This window comes from Pomacea canaliculata, linkage group LG5, assembly GCF_003073045.1.
Source record: "Pomacea canaliculata isolate SZHN2017 linkage group LG5, ASM307304v1, whole genome shotgun sequence".
Classification (NCBI taxonomy): Eukaryota; Metazoa; Mollusca; class Gastropoda; order Architaenioglossa; family Ampullariidae; genus Pomacea; species Pomacea canaliculata.
The window spans coordinates 6308812-6327857 of record NC_037594.1 but is presented as its reverse complement, the minus strand read 5'-3'; the positions used below and the strand labels follow the sequence as shown (position 1 = coordinate 6327857).

General features: G+C 35.3%; 2 protein-coding genes across 2 annotated transcripts; one reads left to right on the top strand and one right to left on the bottom strand.

Moving 5' to 3' along the window:
- Positions 1-399: 399 nt before the first annotated feature.
- On the bottom strand, positions 400-16317 carry LOC112565120 (kinesin-like protein KIF28P). Its single transcript, XM_025240423.1, has 24 exons — positions 15866-16317; positions 14833-15027; positions 13927-14142; positions 13261-13372; positions 12690-12801; positions 12109-12216; positions 11635-11768; positions 11040-11110; positions 10354-10414; positions 9940-10107; positions 9435-9550; positions 8927-9041; positions 8627-8690; positions 8026-8154; positions 7332-7498; positions 6757-6905; positions 6146-6283; positions 5610-5831; positions 5038-5106; positions 4345-4467; positions 3524-3793; positions 3137-3205; positions 2893-2949; positions 400-2683 (listed from the first exon to the last, which is right to left on the bottom strand). The coding sequence occupies exons 1-24, from the start codon at positions 15908-15910 to the stop codon at positions 2522-2524; spliced, it is 3072 nt and encodes a 1023-aa protein (XP_025096208.1). The 5' UTR covers positions 15911-16317; the 3' UTR covers positions 400-2521.
- Positions 16318-16344: 27 nt separating this feature from the next.
- Positions 16345-18814, top strand: LOC112565124 (putative succinate dehydrogenase [ubiquinone] cytochrome b small subunit, mitochondrial). Its single transcript, XM_025240426.1, has 4 exons — positions 16345-16462; positions 17139-17276; positions 17660-17822; positions 17938-18814. Exons 1-4 carry the CDS (start codon positions 16426-16428, stop codon positions 18095-18097), a joined length of 498 nt encoding a protein of 165 aa, XP_025096211.1. The 5' UTR covers positions 16345-16425; the 3' UTR covers positions 18098-18814.
- Positions 18815-19046: the final 232 nt, after the last annotated feature.

The following is a 19046-nucleotide window of genomic DNA, read 5'->3' as shown; positions in this document are numbered from 1 at the left end:
TTTATACTAGCCACATAAATATAGAATCTACTCATCATATTTTATCTTATCTGATTTGTTTAATGATGTGCCTCTCCTAAGCTGGATTGCCTGATTTATTGTTGTTTTAAATGTTGTCAGGAGTGTCTGTTCAGTTTGAATGGCAGTATTTTAGGAGTCTGGTTTGCAGATTCTCTTGACTACTTACTGATAATGGCTGTAACTATATTCACTATCATTTATCATGATTTATCATCATGTAGTCATTATCTCTGATTATTGAGTTGTAAGTTGTATTCATCACCTGAACGCTGAAGGACTCGAACAACTTTTTCAGTTGATTTTTCCCCCCACTTTCTCTCTCTCTCTCTCTCTCTGTATGCTTGCACACATTACCACAAGTCATTAGTTGTAAACAAATACAAATGCCAAGATTTTATATAAAATAATTAAATACTGAACAGTTCAAGTTCAATAGCCAGTATGAGATAATAAAAATAGAACTCAAGCACTGTTTTACATTTTGTCAAAGCAGCAAATGTCACACTAACTTTAATCTTTTATTACCTCTACAGTCGTTTTTTAAAAAAAACCTCTTCAGACAGGTCCTGACTTTTCGATCTCTAGGGAATGAAGTATTAATTGGAGATGGCATTTTTCTTTTGTTACTAGGGTGGATCCCAATCTCCCTTTCTGCCTTGCCTTACCCAACCAATCGACACAGTGGGTATGGTGCAACCTCGACTGGCCATTGTGCAGGCCTTTGGATTCAACCCAAAGAAAATTCCCCTAATCACCTGCCTACCTGATTCCCATTGCTTCAGTGGCTTTACAACAGGCAGTTCAAAATTATTTATCAGTTAATGCAGAAGGCAAATGATTACTGCTAATGTTAATGTTCTCAACAGAAAATCTAAGATGCCATTCATTCTGTTATCATTATTTTGATGATAACATGTGTTTACTTACACCTCCAACACTACTTGCACTACTTACCATGTGTGACAAGAATGTGATCTGACTGATTGCTGATGGACGGAAGAAATGACTGATCAATATAGCTTCATAGGAAAACACATCTATTAAGATACACGTCACCACTCTTTAAATGAACACAAATTTTAGACACATAAATAATCAGGAGTCCTGAACAAAAGAGAATGTACGAAAGATAATGGAACAGAGATAACTTATGATTGTCATGTTACAAAATGGTTTGTTAAAACCGTTTCCCATCCCTATGCTCCCAAATCCTCTATGAAAGACTACTCTTTATGGATAGACTCAAAAATTGTTTCCCTTAGGTTTCATACAGATATGTGATGTTAGGAGTAAAAGGCACCATACAGACATAAAAAAATTTAAATTACATCTTGTGTGAACAAAAAAAAAAACAGTTGATTAAGCTATTAATTTTTAAAAGTGGCAAAAAAACCACTTGTATGCACATAGGCACTGACATCCATCCACGTTTGTGTACAAAATTATGGTCATACACTGACGCACACTTGTTAATATAAATTTGAATATTTTTGTATTGAGCTGGGGCTTATGGGGAGGAGGGGGCAGACTCTTCTCTGACACAGCATTCAGAGAAATGATCATTATCTTAAGAGCCTTCAGAAGCACAACAGTTATGTGCTGCTAAGTAGATACAATGTTTCTCAAATAAAAATTAAATAAAAAGTATGCTACATTGACGTTGTTGCAAGGAAACAAAAAAAGCAGAAACAATCACAAATTATACATTTCTTTGCAAGTAGCAAATGCTGAACATGTATTTTCAAAATAACCATGTACATGATAAAAATTGGTGCAAGAATGAAAATGACTATTAAAATTCACACCAAAGAGACAGCAAAAATATATGTGAGATTAACTATATATAACAACAGATCATTTAGAACAGATCTTTATACAAAAGATCAATATTTTACCCACAACCTAGAAAGCCACATTATAATTATGCATAGAAGAGCATCACTCAAGAAAATTACTTTTGATTACAAGAAAAAATATTTCTCACATGAAAAACACAGTATACTTCAATTAAAATGTAAATATGCTGGCCAAATTTCACAAAAATTTCAGAAATTTCTGAAACTAGAAAAACACTAATTTCAATAACTTTCCATTTGATAAGATGCTCATGCCTGAATCAGTTGGTAAAAATAGTATGAAGTGTCCTTACTGAGAAACGATTCATACTTGCAGACAGAAAAATCAATCTCTTTGGAATGAGGTGTTTTATTTTACTTTTCTTTAAAACTGCTTCCAAAATAACTGTTAGAAACATTACAAACTTAATAAGGGGATATGGTTGGGATGGGGCTTGGGGTAGAGATGAGACATGAAGACAGAGCAAGAGATTGAAGGATGGTTGTCATTCTGAAACTATTCATGTTCAAAATAATTTTGCTCCATACGAAAATGAAGTGAATCCCTTTTTAGTTATAACTCCATCAAATAATAATAACAGATTCCTTTTCAACAGTTCAAAGAAAATCACAGGTTTAAGGTAGCAGTCAGCAAAATTATTGGATTACTGCAGGATGCAAGCTCGGGAATTCCTGGGAGCTTCTTTTCCTTTGCTGGGTCCAGTTGTAGAACGGATCGGAGTTGTCTGTACAGGTGCAGCAGAGCGTTTGCAGACTACGGAAGAGGCTGGAAAATGTTTTGCTAGTGTTGCTTCCACATCAGCAATCTATACATAGAATAAAAATGGTTTTTAATTTGGATAGCTTAGAACATGAAAATTGTAAAATATGTTAATTATGGACGACAAAAATGCAATTAAATAAGGAATAAGTTTAAAATTGCTAATAAAAGCAAATCATCAATCAAATGAATATCCACACTGATCCTGGGTCTACATGCAGATAAAAATAATGATTTGTGAAAATGAATACTCACAGATATAGATGTCCCACCACTTGCTTTCATAGAGTCAATCAGCTCATAGATCTTTGTCTGTAGACAGAAAACCACTGATTAAACAGCAGTTCCAGGAAAATCTCCTTTACAGTATATAGATACTAAATATTGGACAATATTTAAATTTATCCCAGTCATATTCGCTCTCTGCTAATTTTTTTTCAACTTTCTGGATCTTCTGCACGTCCACTATCTGTAATGACATTGTTCAGCAAACACTGACCAGCACTTCATCTCCCTTTCCATCTCTCTGTTGGGGTGTCGGGGCAGCAGATGGCTCATTACTGCTAACCTACAGGGCAACAACAATGAAAAGCTGTTATTTAACTTAAACTAAAATAGATCTCATGAAATAAAGTTATAAAAGATGACCTAAGAAAAGTTTTTAAAAAAGAAAATAGATTAGATCCCATGATGATGATGATGATGGCATTAGTGGTGACACCGATGGGGACTACAACGGTGATATGAATTATTATTATAAACTATTATTACCAAAAGCTGAGGTTTTGCTGCCACTTACAGTTTTCCTTTGATAAGAAGGGTGTATGTAATGCATTCATCTCAATGGCATAAAACATAAAGCAACAAAATTCAGGATTAAAACTACCGTTGTAGATGAATCTGTTGCAGTGGCTGCTCCTTGTCCTGACTGTTTCACTGCAGGGACAGCACCAGTAGCTGCTGCAGTGTTTGCATCCAAGGTTTCTCTCTGCCCTGACTGTATACCTCCCTCTTTTGACTGTCCATGAGCTAGCACATTCTTGCTGGGTGATCTGTTCTTATCGCTGCTCCCTGTTATCCCTGACTTGTACCCATCCTCCTTCTGCTGCCCCCATACCTCCACCATCAGGTTATCATCGATCAAGTAATCCAAAAGCTGCAAGGATGTAAGAAGTAACTGTATCCTTCATTCCTCTGGGCATCAGCAAAGTCTGCATCTACTGCATGGGTGAATGCAGTTCATTCTACTTACAAACCAGAATATGCTTCCAATACCCAAATCAATGGGAATAGAACCACAAAGATCCATTTAAATTAATCCAAACGTCTTTAAAGCTGATATCTTTGAAGTCCATTGCACTATGTATTTCTGACTTCTTTTTACATTTACCATCTTTCTTTTACTTTGAATAGACGTTAAAAGAATTTAAAGAACTTGCATTTATCCTCTGTATACTTAAAAAATCTACATCTCTTCTTCTTGATATTCAAATTTCCTAAAATTTCTATAAACCCTATGTAGTCTGCATGCATCAAATATTCTCCTATTTGAAACCCTGTTAGTTTGGTGCAGTTAGACCAACCCTGCTTTACAAAATAGTTGTGACAGGTAAAGAATCCTCGTGAGAATTTAATAATTTTTAATGATAGTACAGAATTATGGGAAATATAAAAGTGTTTCCAGTGAGTTTCCAAGGTGTAACATACCTGCTGTGTAACAGTTTTATAAGTGCACTTCTTTTCAAAGTTGTAATCCGGGTTACTTGAGTCCTGCACCTCCTCTGTCTTTGTTTCGGCATTGTCCAGGTAAAATTTAAACTTGCAGTATGTCTGAAGACAGGAAAAATAAAAAAAAAAAATCATCTTAAGTCTTAGAAATATATACAAGATTAACTTTTATGTTATAAAATCTGTAAATGATTTGGAGTCTATGCTGATTCTTCTTCTTAAACTGATCAGTGTACAATATTAGTGAGAATTATCAACATTTATAACTACAATATGACTTCTACTAACCCTTTAACTGCTCTGCAAACGATATTGTGAATAAACTGAAAACTATAAACAAATGGGATCTGGTTACAAAACTGCCATACAACACTGTCATCATGCACACTGTTTTATGTTATTAACCCTATACAACAAGCCCTTTCCATATTTATAAGTGTATAAATTTTTCGTTTTTTAAAAAAATATCTGAGACCCATTACCACCAACTCATGCACTCTTGTATATTATTTGTCTTCCATCCCAGAACAGTTTTTCCCCAATTAGACTTAAGATAATTTAGAATATTTTAGAAATTTATTGTGATTTTCCTTCACACCTACCACAAGCACACCTGAGAATAGACCTTACAGAATTTTTTTAAATACAGAAATCTTTTAAATTTTATCTCACCTTTTTAAGATTTCGAGGCAGGCCTTTGGCCCCCAAAATCTTGATTATAAAATTCAGAGGTTTCCCAAGCTGCATAAATACCAGAATGCATATATAACTCTAAAGGTAAAAAAAAAAAAATCACTTTTCATTGCTTTAAAGCAGGTCTTCCATACATAAAGTGGATTCAGTGGCAGTACTGACTTCTGCATCTTCTATCTCATAATATGTGGAACAATAAACAAATAGATGAAAAATTTCTGTTTGCAATGAATACAGAACAAGTCATTCTATATTGGTGCTAATGTTGACAGTGCGTCTTTGGTTGTTTTGCAATGCCAACAAGCTTTTGATGGGAACAGATATTATCATTGGTCGAATATAGTGTTGAACTCAATGAAATATTTAACATCCATAAATCACACTTGATCCTTGTGGCACAACTGTCAATGGTCTCTTATGACCAAAACTGTAATTTAACTGATCTAATTTGACAAAATGCTGAAAATGGCACAAAAAGGGGGCTTGCTTTGTCACACTCACAGACCACTTCACAAATTAAACACCAACACCAAACCAAAAGTGACACAAACCATTTGATTGGGACTGTCAATGTATGTCTCCTCAGAAATATTTTTCCAACCATCATCACAGGGAACAATCTCTAAAGTTAAGTGTCCATGGTCATTGCCCTTATAGTCAGTGATGGGAAGGCTTTCTTGAAAATCTATCTGGTATGCAAGGGATTGAAGAAATACATGTGCAAAGCCAATCTTTATGTCAGTTGTTGGTGGTTCCCAAAATGGATCTCTTTCCTGTAAAGTCAAAAGGAAAGTGATAAGATCCCAGAACTGGCCGGTATTGTTCCTTTGTAGAAAATAAAATGGAGGAAAAGTGTTAAATGGCAGACAGAAGTTTTGCCCTTTGTACAGGTACTGTAACTACCCTATAAGGCAAAAAAAATTAGAAAAGAAGCTCCTTAATTAAATCTCGCTCCCAAACTGTAAACTAGCTTAATTTAATTGTAGCACCTGTACCTTAGCTTGAAATGCCATTTTCTTGTCTTTTGTTGACATCTAACTTATTAAAGAATTATGAAACAATATCAATTCTAATATTCTTTCATCACCTGAGGCACATCCCAATCTTTGTCTCCCTCTATGAAATTCTGGTACATCTCCTCTGCCAGGTACCTGCGGTTGACAAAGTTGTTGCGATCCAGCAACCATTCATTTCCATTGTCCAGGTTCAGCATTTTAACCATCACCTGTGAGAAACAAATCTGCTGCTATAAGGAGAAGTCAGAAAGGGACAGCGGGATGCACATATACACAAAACACATACATTCCCTCTCTTCTGCTCTCTCTCACACTTTCTCTCTCTCTCTATCAGTACAACAGCACTCAGTCTCAACTTTTTTTAAAAATTTAGTTCAAGAAGCAAATGATCACAAAAAGCTGCAAAATATTACATAAACTCAGTTGAAAGACCTATAATTCTATCTAAACTCACAATATTTCGTTAGATTTATTAAAATTTATTTGTAATAATTCTTACACACACAAATATATATACACATACATAAACCAACACTGCAAAAATTCCAGCAAGTACTTTTGCTTCAACAATAATAATAATCATAATACACAATGCCTTCCCCTCAAACAAATATGCGCAGAAAAACAAAAGCAACATTTATTAACAGTTATTAGCCTTAAAGGTGGTGCACCGCATGCTCACTTCTGTGCGTCCATCCTTGAGGCCACGTGCCTGAGGCGATATGAGGGCCAATTCAAACTTCACTTTCTTGTTCAACTCTTCTGCCATGGCATTGGCTCCGTTGACCAAGGGCAGTAACTCAACCAGCTCATCATGTAGCAGCAAGTCCTCTGCAAAAATACATCCATGCTTAACACAACAGTTTAAATATTTCTGCAATACTGAATCTAGCATAACTTTGATATAACATCCTGGATCTATGCAGCATAATCCAACTGGCTATTTAATCTGTATTGTGGACCACATCCCCTCCCACTTTCTTCACGCTGATCTTTCTCTGCACGTGGCATCTGTTTACAGGGCTGGCTGCTTGCCGTAATATAGCCTTAGTTGCTGGCACGGTGTAAAACACCAATTCCCCCCCCTCCCACTTTCTTGACAAGAGGCTGTCTATAGCACACCTCTTGTTCTTAATTTTGTTTTATTGGTTGGTTGTGTGGCTAAGGTTTCTTTTCAAAATGGTTGATTATACCTTTCTAGAAAGAAATTTTAGAAACAGAAAAAAGCAAAGGGACAAGGAGAAAAATAAAAAATACCTTTTGAGCTGGTGGCACTCTCCCCCTTTACTAAACCAGACTGCTTTGCAATTTCTTCCTGTGCATCAGTGTATGTTGGCTTTTCTAGCGGTTCTCCTGCCTTCAGCTTCTTTGCTTCATCCTGGGGGTGGTGGAAGACGTAGAGGTGATTGGAGCCAAACAGCACTCTGCCAGGAAAAGACTACATGTACTTATAGTTTCCTGCTCCATCTCAGGACCTTTTTATTCAGTCAAGCCATTAAACCCAATTAAAAAAGAAAGTAGGATGGTAACTCCTTCACTTGTCTATATATACAATGTTTGATTCTTATAGAATAAATAATTACATGCAATCTGTTAGAATCTGACTATAGTTATCAACTGTGGATTCACTTTTACCCTGCACTTTTGCTTATGTATGAATAGTAGTGCTTATCACAATTTTTCAGTAAACACCAAACATGATGAAAATAAAACTGTATTGTGTTTTTTGTAACAGTAATTGGCTTATTTTAAGCGAGGCAACTCACCACTTGCTCAGTAAACAGACTTTGAAAATAAAACAACAGAGAATTAAAGAATCTGATTTTTTTTAAATTTAAACTAGCTTAAATTATGTCCTTTAAAATATAATATTTTATGTACAATTTTCAAATGCAATCCAAATCAAAGAGAAATATCTGATAACAATTTCTGAAATGTTAAAAAAAATTACCGGTCATTGTGATGAAGTGTTATTTCAGAGGTAAGAGGCTGTCCATTGACAAGAACTTTGGCAGATCCACAAGGCTTAAGTGTGATCGTTCCTTTCTTGTTGCTAACCACAGCATGTTCAGGCTGAATACTGATAGTGAAAAATGATGTTGATGATAAATATTTTCTTCTTTTTCCTCTTTACATTTACAAACTGGTAAAAAAAATATAGACCTAAGCTTTACAAGTTGTCTCCCTATTTAATTAGTGATGCTATAAAAAAAATCTGTATAGTAAATGCTGTTTTCAAATTTGTCAGTTAGCAATATCATTTTGGTAAAAAGGCATAATGAAAGTTAGAGTGGTGTGTAAGGCAAGTCAGAAAAAGAAAGAAAAAATTTTTTTTCTTGATCTGAAAAACCCTTGTAACTAAATGAGCTTCTACATAGTGCTCTATACATTTTTAAATCTTAAGATAAACTCTAATGCATCACTCTTAACATAACAAAACTTTTGCCATGTAGATCGAAGTTAAAAGAGTAATGCTTTCATTTTTCTGAACTTGTTCTAGAAATCATGTTTATTGAATATCTTTATAAATTATTAAATTTATTTTAACTTACCTTAGACCATTTAACAGAATATCTGGTGCCGGAGATGCCTTGTGATTTCCCACCTTGGAAGTCCCTTCAGGAAACATACATTCTTTCAAAACTTAATAAGTTAATTATTAATAATGACCAATAATTAATTAACAGCTTTTTTATAGCATGTTTTTGAATGAAAAGCTTTATGACTCCAATCTTCAAAACTGATGTGCCCAATAAACATGCATGCACACATGCATCTTATCCACACACACACACCCATCTCCTGTAGACCAGATAAATGTACGCGCGCACACACACACACAAAACCTTTACCTTCTCGGCAAAAATGTATGACCATAGCTGTTAATGATGGATCTTCATTTAAATTCCAAAAATGAGGAATCACTTTCCGCTCTTCTTGCTTCTTGCGTTCTGCCTCAACCTGAATCTGTATGATATGGTAAATGGTTTCATAGACTATATAATGATGATTACATGGTTTTATTTTTTTAACACTTTATGATTTTAAAGAAGTTTTTGACCAGAATGATATACTAGCATGTTTACTGGGAATGTCACAAGATAGAGGGCTGAGTACAATTCAAAATGTGCCCACAATCTTTGATGTCATAGAGTGCTTAGTTTTTAATGTGAGTGGCATGCATTGGTTAATATAAATACACCTATAGTCATTTATTTTGTAAAAGGTGACGAAAAGTACCTGTCTCTAAATGTAATTGCATAGGGAATGAAGGCACACATACAAGCTTTGTTCATGTGGATGCTATGCATTTTTGTTAAGTGAACATATGTGAAACTTGTAGTAACCCTGGTTACCTACAGCAGTTTCCTTTTCAGTCTCTCTAGCTCGTTCCTCAAATGTCTTCTTCATCTCTTCCAGTTCCTCTTGGTTTTTTCTCATTTGTTCCGCCAAAGCCTTTTTAAGTTCATCCACCTCTAAAGACAAGCCAAGAAAAAAAGTAGGATCATTATTTTTAAAATTAATTTGAAATGCACCTAAAGGAAGTAAGTCCTTCTGAGGATATGTATATGGAATCAGCTGAAAATATCTAAGCTTAAATCTCATCTTACACACAAAAGTGAAGGTGGACTATAAAATTCTCTGGACAACATGAACAGCGGTTAAATCAGTATGTTTGCAAGACAAGCATCTTCACCTTTCTGAAAGCAACAGCAAACATCTCAGCTATTAAGATTACCTCATTCTCCCAAATCTTTGTCCTACATGCCGAACACTGTAATCTAAAACAAACAGTAAGTATACCTTACCAAAATTTACTTGTAATGCACTGTGGAAGGATTCTTTGAGCAAGCACTTAACTCACCTTCATGATGCATTGAGTCCCCTAACAAAGCTGCTGCATCCCCACTTATACCTCCTTTCTTCAACAGCTCCTGCAGCCTTGCATTCTCCTCTCGCAACTCTCGAATCAGCTTGTCAGTTGGGCTCTCGTTGACCACTGCCTGTGTCTTTATTGCCTTTGCTCGATCAGCTGAATCAATGCACAGCTCTCATTTACTGCCACTATAGCAATATCTTGAATGCACCAAACCCCTCCACCCTCTCTCTTTCTCCGTCCCCTCCCATTTTTCTCCTTCTATTCAACATCCTATCTGTAAAGTAATAGGTTTTACCTGAAAGAAATACTTAATCCCACTTCCTGTCAATCAGGAGCTATTATTGAAGGTCCTAGAAAGGATAAACACTATTAAGGAAGTATGAATACACAAAAGCTCACCATATCTTAGTGTTGACAATGTTTCCTCATAGTTGATATCAGCTGGACTGAGCGCAGCAATCTATAACAGAATGAAAACTCATATGCAGTGGAATAAAGCTCACATATATTAACATTAAAAAAACTATATTTCCATTTTTGATCATTCAGATAAAAGTGATATTATTTTTTTTCATATCAGCAAAATCAAGGAGAAAAGGAACTCTTTTATAAAAATTTGTTATTATTTTTATTACTTATTTAGATATTTAGGTGATTTTCTTCCTTCTCACTGTAATTATCAAGGTCTGTTTAAAATAATGTATTATGAATATTGCAAAGCTGCTATAGTATTCACAAAATTATGCTGCATCAAAAGAGAATGCACTTAGCTGGTATATGATAAATCTGAGGCAATGTCAGCTGACTTGCAAGAAAAATTTTGAATCACACTTTTTTTAAAATTTCAGTCTCAGTTTAGTTTGTGTGTATATTTTTTTTTTTTTCGAAAGCATAGCAAAAACTCTGACTCTTTCATGCTTTTATCTTTTTTTTCATATACCTGCACCAACTCTTCCAAGATAAAACATTTATTTTCTCAAGTCTTATATAGCAGAACAATAATCAAAGATGAGATCCAATATTGTTTTTCTTAAAATGATCAATTTGTTAACATCTTGGAATTATGACCTAAAAGTAGAACCAACCATTACTGTCTTGCTGTTTCCTCCCAATGCATTATGCAGAAGTTTAGTCAGTGTTGAATCTCGAAAAGGAACTGCAATTTCACACGGCATGCATAAAGCACTGCATCTGATCATGCAGGACAAGAACAGAAGGCAGAATACAATTGTGCTCCAAACCTTTTGTTCATAATTTTTTTATGAACACTAAAACTATTGCCTTTAAAACTTGAACTCATAAAAGATTTAGCCAAGTATCATATCATGCAAAAGTTCATCATTTCTGCGTTGGCACTTGATGTGATGATCAAGACGTTATTAGCTGTAACTATAAATGAAAGAAAATTCAAATGATGACACGTCAATAAAATCTACTAAAATTAATAATAACAAAAAGACTGGTCAAATTAATGAGTCATATGAATCGAGCAAGCAGGATGTGGTCCATATATATTTGAATCCACGTTTACTTGAAAACAGCCCCAAACTTTCATAAAACCAAGACCAATAAATGAGATTAATATAAAAAAATTCAACGCAGAAATTAACAAACCAAGCTCATCAACACATGCTTCGTGGGCACTTTTTTAAAGACTTTAGAAAAGAAAACTGAATGAACCTTGCACTTTCTTTCTGCCTGTGGAGTTTGCGGCCAGTGCAGCAATGCAGTTTCCAAGAGTGCTTAAGGACTGGTTAATTTTTTTGGACTCTTCCAGACGATCTCCAGTTGCCCCAGTGCTGGCTGCTCTCTCACTAGAAAGTAAATTGAGTTGAAAGTAATCTCCAGCATATCAAGCAGCATCGACTGTAAAATCTGGCTGATGTAGGTCGTCTTTGCAAAATAGATACTGTCAGTATTAGCATTGAAAACATAAAATCTTTTTGTTGCTGCTGTTGTTCTGGTTGCTGCTTTTGTTGGTAGTACTAGAATAATTTAACAGTAACAGCAGAGTGAGTCATACCATCATCTCTGTGTTAAATGGCAACCTGATTTGTTCGCAAAGTTAATGGCCATATTTGAAAAACACTAAAACCACCATATCAAGCCAAAATGTTTGTTTGCCCTCTACAGCAAAAGACTATATTTGTTTACCTGCCAGCAAGGTCCACAAGGTTGATGACTGATGTTTTGGTCATGCTTTGGCCAGCATCATTCAATGTCTTCTGGACGAATGTAAGAGCCACAATTGTATGAGCCCGACTAAAGCAATAGAAAAAGAATTACATGCTGAAGCAATTTAACATTTTTATTTTTAAAATTTTGCAGGAAACTGCTTACATTCACTATAAAATTTACTACATTTTAAATTTGTAAACAAAGCTGATCTTTCTATTAGATATAGGGTGAGAACAAAACAGATACATACCCACAAAAAAAATGAAACTGGTGGACAGACATTAATGGGCCTGTCCTGCTAATTAGTTCACAAAGTGATGCTCCCAAACCCAGAACACCCGAACAGTGTTTATTATTAAAGAGTGGTACTTCAAGTGAACATTTTTGGTTTGTCTTAATTTGGTCTTTTCTGGTTTCATTTTGCTTAAGGAGTTTTTTTAACAGTCTTGAATATTTTGAAAGCAAATGCTATGACGTATGATGAAAAAGAACTCTCTAGAACAACATAGACTGAAGGAAGTCATCAGTTTTCATCAGCCATCAGTAGCTTAGTATACCTGCTAGTTGCATTCATGTTGGTTGAAGCGACCGTCCTGTTACGTGTGCCCTCCTTGATTTTTCTATCTATTTCAGAATAATTATTCACTGCTGCTGTGATCAATGATTCCACTGCAACAAAATCAAAGTGGTGAGTGTTACAGTCACTTACTAAAAAGTTTTATACACTGAGACTTGGTTCAAAGGAATTTTTTTTATAACATATATCTATATAGTGCATCATCAAAAGGTTCTTTAATCCACCAAACACTTGGGATGTACCGATGAACTGAGCAGTCGGACTGCTTTCTCACTCAATGCTTGTAGCATGATCCATTCCAAATAACTGTTCAATAAAAGATAGTTACAGTGACCTATATTTTACTATGTTAATAATTTTTTACCTTTTGTTATTTATGAAACAAAATTATTGTCTACTTAATTTTCCTGTTTTCATTCTTCTCTCATCCTTATATGGAGTCTAACTCACTCATTTATTCTGGCTAAACAAAGTTATTTTCTATTACAAAAGTAAATAGTTGTGAACAAGTAAATAAGTTATGTATCTATCAGCAATTTAAACACTCCTACCATAAAACCCCTTCTGAGGATGTTGACGCACTTTCAAACCTTTCTGTGCTGATTTGCCACTAAGTAGATCTCGCACATTCTCATTGTAGATCTCAAGCATACTCAAGTGTACCTTAAAAATTAAAACCACTTTAAAACAAAAATAATATAAAGCAACCAAGAGAGCAAGAAAATTTTAAAAGTTTTGAAAAATACTCTGATACTTTCCAATTTCTTCTGCAGTGTGAAAAATATGTAGTACTGAAGCTATATCAAGTTTAAGTTTCTTAACATTTGGAAATAACTATAATGAAACAAAATATAAAATAAGTTGTAGAAAAAAATGTAAAACATCCAAGTTGCAAGTGAGGTAGATATGTCTTGTAAAACAGTGATGTGCCACTGAACAAAGAAAGACAACTGCTCTCTCTCTCTCTGATATTTACATGTATTTGTCATCAATCTAAAACTACAAGAGAGACCCAGCACACAAGCTGTACATAACTTGCTGAAGCCACCAATCAAACACTTTACCACTCCTTATGTCATATAGTGGAAAGTGGAAAGCTGTGTGATAACTATGTGGCAAAGCAAACTTCCCATAGTAAAGCCAGCTGTTGGAACAGGTACCTGACTCCATAGAGGTAACAGATTACATAGATCTAAAATTCAAATCAATAAAAGTACCTGAAAATCTTCACCCTTCCCAGCCTTCTGTCGCTTAGCTTCAATGCCTTTAAAGAGTTCTGCGCATGCCATGGGCACAATGCCTTTGTTGGCATCATATCCCACCATAGAGTAGGACTTGCCACTGCCTGTTTGCCCATAAGCAAACAATGAGCAATTATAGCCTTTCCATGCATTTTCCAGAATTCCTTTTCCAAGATCATTAAACACGCGTTGCTAGAAGGAAAAAAAGCTTCAGTAAGCAAAGAAAGATTTCTATTATAGCTGAAATATTTTGGAAGCTTCTGGCACAGCACAGAAAATATTCCATATATCATTATTTTACATTATTTTATTATAGACTAGACCAGGGATGCCCAACCTTCGGCCCGCGGGCCATATCCGGCCAGCGAAACTTCTGCCCACAGTGCCAGAAATCGGCATGTTTGTTATTAAAAAAAAAACAAAAAAAAATAAAACGAAAAAATGGAAGAAGTATTTATCCTACGTAGGGGCGTCTCTCAATCTTTCTTTTTTCGATAGACGAACATTTCGATTCAGTGCTCCGACTTTGTGTCTCTACGATGCAGCCAGACATTCAGAAGTTGGTTTCGGGTAAACAACTTCAAATATCCCACTATTTACTACATAATTAATGGCAAGTACAACTTGTTTCTAATAAAAATGGTATCTGCTCTATTTTTTTTTTCTTTTTTGTATTTTTGCGGTGAAGCGGCCTGCATGTCGGAAATGTATATGGCACCCAGGCCGAAAAAGGTTGGGCATCACTGGACTAGACAATGGAACACATATAGTAAAATTACTGGATTCTTTTTACTGTTGGAAGAAACATTTCTTAACAAGGGCTCAACTTTAGCTGCAGCTGCAAGTACTAAATGACAGTTACGTCAGTGAACAAGAAGGTACCTGGTCAGCAAATTTTGGATCCTGAGGTTCAAGATACCCATCTGCTCTTTCTTGGTAACCATCATGGGACCAGTAAGAAAAATCAAAAGCAAACTTCTTTGGTTCAGCATCCATGTTTTCTGGATTTTTAATGGTTGTCTGATTGCCATCCATGCCAATGATGAGAGCTGCATTGCGAGTTATTTCCCTGGTATTGTGGGATAGGTTATGGAAAGAAATCATGTTGAAGGAAACTTTGCTGTTACAACTGAGCAGATATGTTGTCTGCTTTCCTACCACACATACACACTCTCTTTCTCACACATACAAACATATATACATAGTTATATAAACAGACATACATATGGAAACATTACTTCCAGTGTGGACACTATAAAGTATACAGTCTTCAAAACTGAACAGTCTTAACTGAACCTCTTGTTCTTGTTCATAAGCCCTACGAGCTTGCTCCTTCAGAGTGTGAGTATATGAGCTGCATAAATTTTCTGTTTATTATAAAAGAGTGTTACTTTACTATTCTAAACACGCAAACCAGGGTAGCTTATGCATTGCTAATCTGTTGATACAATCCAATAGATGTACTTTTGTTTAATCCATACCATAGTCATGATGATCATTCCAATTACCCATCTAGCTACTGCTTCCTCTCAAAACAAAGATTTCACAACAACTTAACTTCTGACTTTTTATTGCTCTCTGCATGATCCTTATTTCCTGCATGTCTAATGCATATCTGACACATAATCTCCACAGCAAGGCCTGCTTTTTGTATCTGTGTATATACAAATACAAATACAAATATTATTAGTCATTGCTTTCTCCTTTTCTCTGTGCTAAAAGCAAGTTGATTAGGGCGCTTGTTACGCTGTATTAGTTGATAGAGAATGTATGATGAAGCTGAGAGTGTCATCTAGTTCTCCACATAACCTATAGCCAGCTACTGTCCAACCAACAAAATTTATAACATTTACAACACTACGTTACTAAAAACAGAAACAAAGTTCTAATGACGATAAAAACTCAAAAAGGATATGAATGGTCGAACCCTCACTGCAACTCTAATGTTTTCTTCACTCATTTTTGAGATTTCGTTAATTCCTCGTCGTCTAGATTATTCAATATTTAATCAAATGGATGAAGCTTTCAGCAGCGGTTTTCCCCGATGAATGTTATCAAGAATGGATTACAGGTTCTTGGGAGACCACTGGTGTTTGTTAGAACCACTGTCAGACAAGAACTTGTTCTAGAGTAAGCGAAGGGAAGACACAAAATGAGAATCAGAGCCTGTTAAAAAGTACCATCACGAGTTATAATGTCGATCATCTCTGAGCAAATGAAAATACACTAAGGTAGCAATACCACTTTCTTCTTTACACAAAAACATCACGTCAGACGATTATGCACTTTTCCCTTTAAACCATAATCTCAAACTTCTACTGATCAATCCCGACTTTTTCAAAACAAAAACCCCGAAGATCGGACTGAGGTGCATCATAACAACTGACACAACATCCGTAAATAAACGGGAGACAACTCTCCGCTAACTTCCGGTCTGTCTGACAACATCCTTCACCTCAGCACTGACCTTGTGAAATGGCGAGTCTAGCGATGCTGAGAACCTGCAGCCGAGGTTAAGTCCAGCTTCCTTTTTTTTCCTTCCTTGACCTTAAGGCTATACAGAATCATAGATAGAAACATAATAGAAATACCATTAAATTTTTTAAGATTTTCCTGCTAAAATATTTTGGTACGATTATGTGCATTCTCGAGTCGACCTCAGTAACCGTGCCTCACGTAACACTTTTATTGTTCCCGTGCTTTTCGAACGTAAACAAAATTGTGAGACCGCTTTTCCAGTTTGTTGTTTTCTTGATTTATTATTTTAATTCTTTTGAGACTGCATGTCATCCTGCAAGTCGTTTTTCTTCCGCCCTTGTCAGTGCGCATTTAGTTTTGACCTCGGAGGTGTATTGTTTATTTGCGAAAGCTGCATTTCAGAATTTATTCGATGCCTTTTTATGTGACGTGCATAACAGATTTCTTAAACATGTTTCATTTGGTGTAAATAAAACCATAAAAATGGAGGGTAGTAAGAATTTTTTTAAGGCAACCGTTGCCCGGAAAAAAATGTTCAAAAAATGGTATGTGCATTAGTTCATGAAAGGCGCCTTTTATGGTGTGTAAAATTAATTTTTATTTATGAGTTTTAGACAGTTGCCTAATTACCTGAGATAAACGATTTGTAAATATTTCTTTTAGAATATTTGTTTTGTGAGGCGAAATCATTGTCATTTATTAATATCCAGGCACAAGGTGGTTGTTTTTGCACATTGGGAACAAGGATGTTACCCTCAGCTCTGTGTCAGCAAATAAGATCTTTACCACAAGCTCCTCTCTTAATACCTTGGATTACTTTCGGGCACGACGTGGTCCTTTTACACCAGGTAACTGTAGTTTTAGGGGTTTTTTTTAATTATTATTTATGTCAAATTGAAAGCACATAAAACAAGATTGGGGGTGTAAGATAAGTTTAATACTTTAGAGTTTAGACCTTGGGTCATTAAAGTGCTCGAGTGTTACATTATATACAAATGGCATTTGTCATATTTTGGCATGCTAGTAAAATCTGGGACTGCTTGTGAAGGCAGACATTTTTTTAAATACCAGAATTGAACTGTTGGTGAGATACCAATCATATTTTATCATCCTCAGTATGGTCATTTATCATCCATACTGTGGAAAATGACCATGTATCTTTTTTATTTCTAATTCTATATATGTTGCTTGAATTAGAGAAAAGGTATTAAAAGAGTGAATTGTCTTGCAGAAGAAAAACGGGGGAAAGGTCATCTCATGATGGCCTCTACTCACTGGAAAGTTGAAAGAATTGTGGCTGTGTCAATGCTGGGCATCATGCCAGCAGCTCTGTTTGTACAGGGACCCCTTATGGACCATTTGTTTACAACATTTGTATACCTCCATGGGCACTGGTAAGATGTTATTTCTTATAACTTTGCAATCAAGCTGTGAATATTCTTATTAAAATAGTAGAAACTCTCTTTAGTTTCAGTAATTTTCTTCAAAGCATTTTTATTACATGTACAGGGGGATGCGTGGTGTGCTGACAGATTACCTGGTGAAATTTGTCCCATGGATTCAGTATTTGTGGTATGTCATCAGCATTGTTGGCTTTGCTGGACTTATCAACTTCAATGTCAATGACGTGGGCTTCACCAAAGCCGTTCAGATGATTTGGTCACTTTAAAAGAGAGGGACTGGTGCCTTTAGGCTTTTACCAGTTTAACTGTTATTTGGCATCTATGAAAGCTTGCTCAATAGTTTCTGGACTGTTGAGAAAGTTTTAGTCCAACTTGTACAGTCTTTGCATAGCTTAGGATGTGTTCCTAATGATAAGCATTAATATTAAAAGTAGATTTCAACATTGGATTTTGTAGGGGCCTAGTGGATATTTGCCAGACGGAGATGGTCATAGCTACTAAAATCTCTTTGGTATATCCGTAAAACATCTTATCCTTTTTGTGGTGTAGGGGAAGAAGTAAACAGACTAATATAAACAGCTATTTTAATAAACTGACAGTCAATACTGATGGGTTTATTTTTTTTGGCAATATTTTGTGATGATTTCTGTACATCTTCAGTCTCCACAATTGCAGGTTGAAAAAATCTGACAGTAAATCCCCAAAAATATTAACCAGGACTGCTATAGGCACTCTTGTTTATTTGGGGAGATGTTTCGGACTAATTTTATAACTATCTCAACTGGTGACACCTGTTGAGTTTGATTAACATTTTGAATAGTTTTTATTGTAACTGTATGAATGTGTGTTCTGCACTTCAGAATTGCATAAAATGCTCGCGGGGTTGGGGAAGTGTGTTGACTTATTTTCTGCAAATTAGCTTTCAGTTGCTATTGCTGGTAAATGTTTCCTGTCATAACAAATAAATATTTGATAGATGAAAATTTCAGTTGTTGATTTTTCTCTGAGAAAGTTCTAATTATATTTATTATGTTATTACATGTTTTAACATAGGTTGTAGGCATCGCACACTGATCAATATATAAAAAACCTGTTGAATGTGGTATCATTGGTTTGCAAAATAAGAGAGGATAGCCACAGCACTATGAGCCATGTTCAATTTCATAACTAGAGCTAGATTTAACAAAAAAAATTCAGGGTGTATTTTTTTTAACT

Bases quoted from the DNA above. Each gene is read 5' to 3' on its own strand.
- LOC112565120 (XM_025240423.1), bottom strand. From the start codon at position 15,910: ATGAGTGAAGAAAACATTAGAGTTGCAGTGAGGGTTCGACCATTC. The intron at 14,143-14,832 runs GTACCTTCTTGT...TTTTCCTTCTAG, and splicing joins ATCCAAAATTTGCTGACCAG to CAACGCGTGTTTAATGATCT. The intron at 5,107-5,609 runs GTTTGTGTCACT...GTATTTATGCAG, and splicing joins TTGACAGTCCCAATCAAATG to CTTGGGAAACCTCTGAATTT.
- LOC112565124 (XM_025240426.1), top strand. From the start codon at position 16,426: ATGGCGAGTCTAGCGATGCTGAGAACCTGCAGCCGAG. The intron at 16,463-17,138 runs GTTAAGTCCAGC...ATTAATATCCAG, and splicing joins GCTGAGAACCTGCAGCCGAG to GCACAAGGTGGTTGTTTTTG. The intron at 17,277-17,659 runs GTAACTGTAGTT...ATTGTCTTGCAG, and splicing joins ACGTGGTCCTTTTACACCAG to AAGAAAAACGGGGGAAAGGT.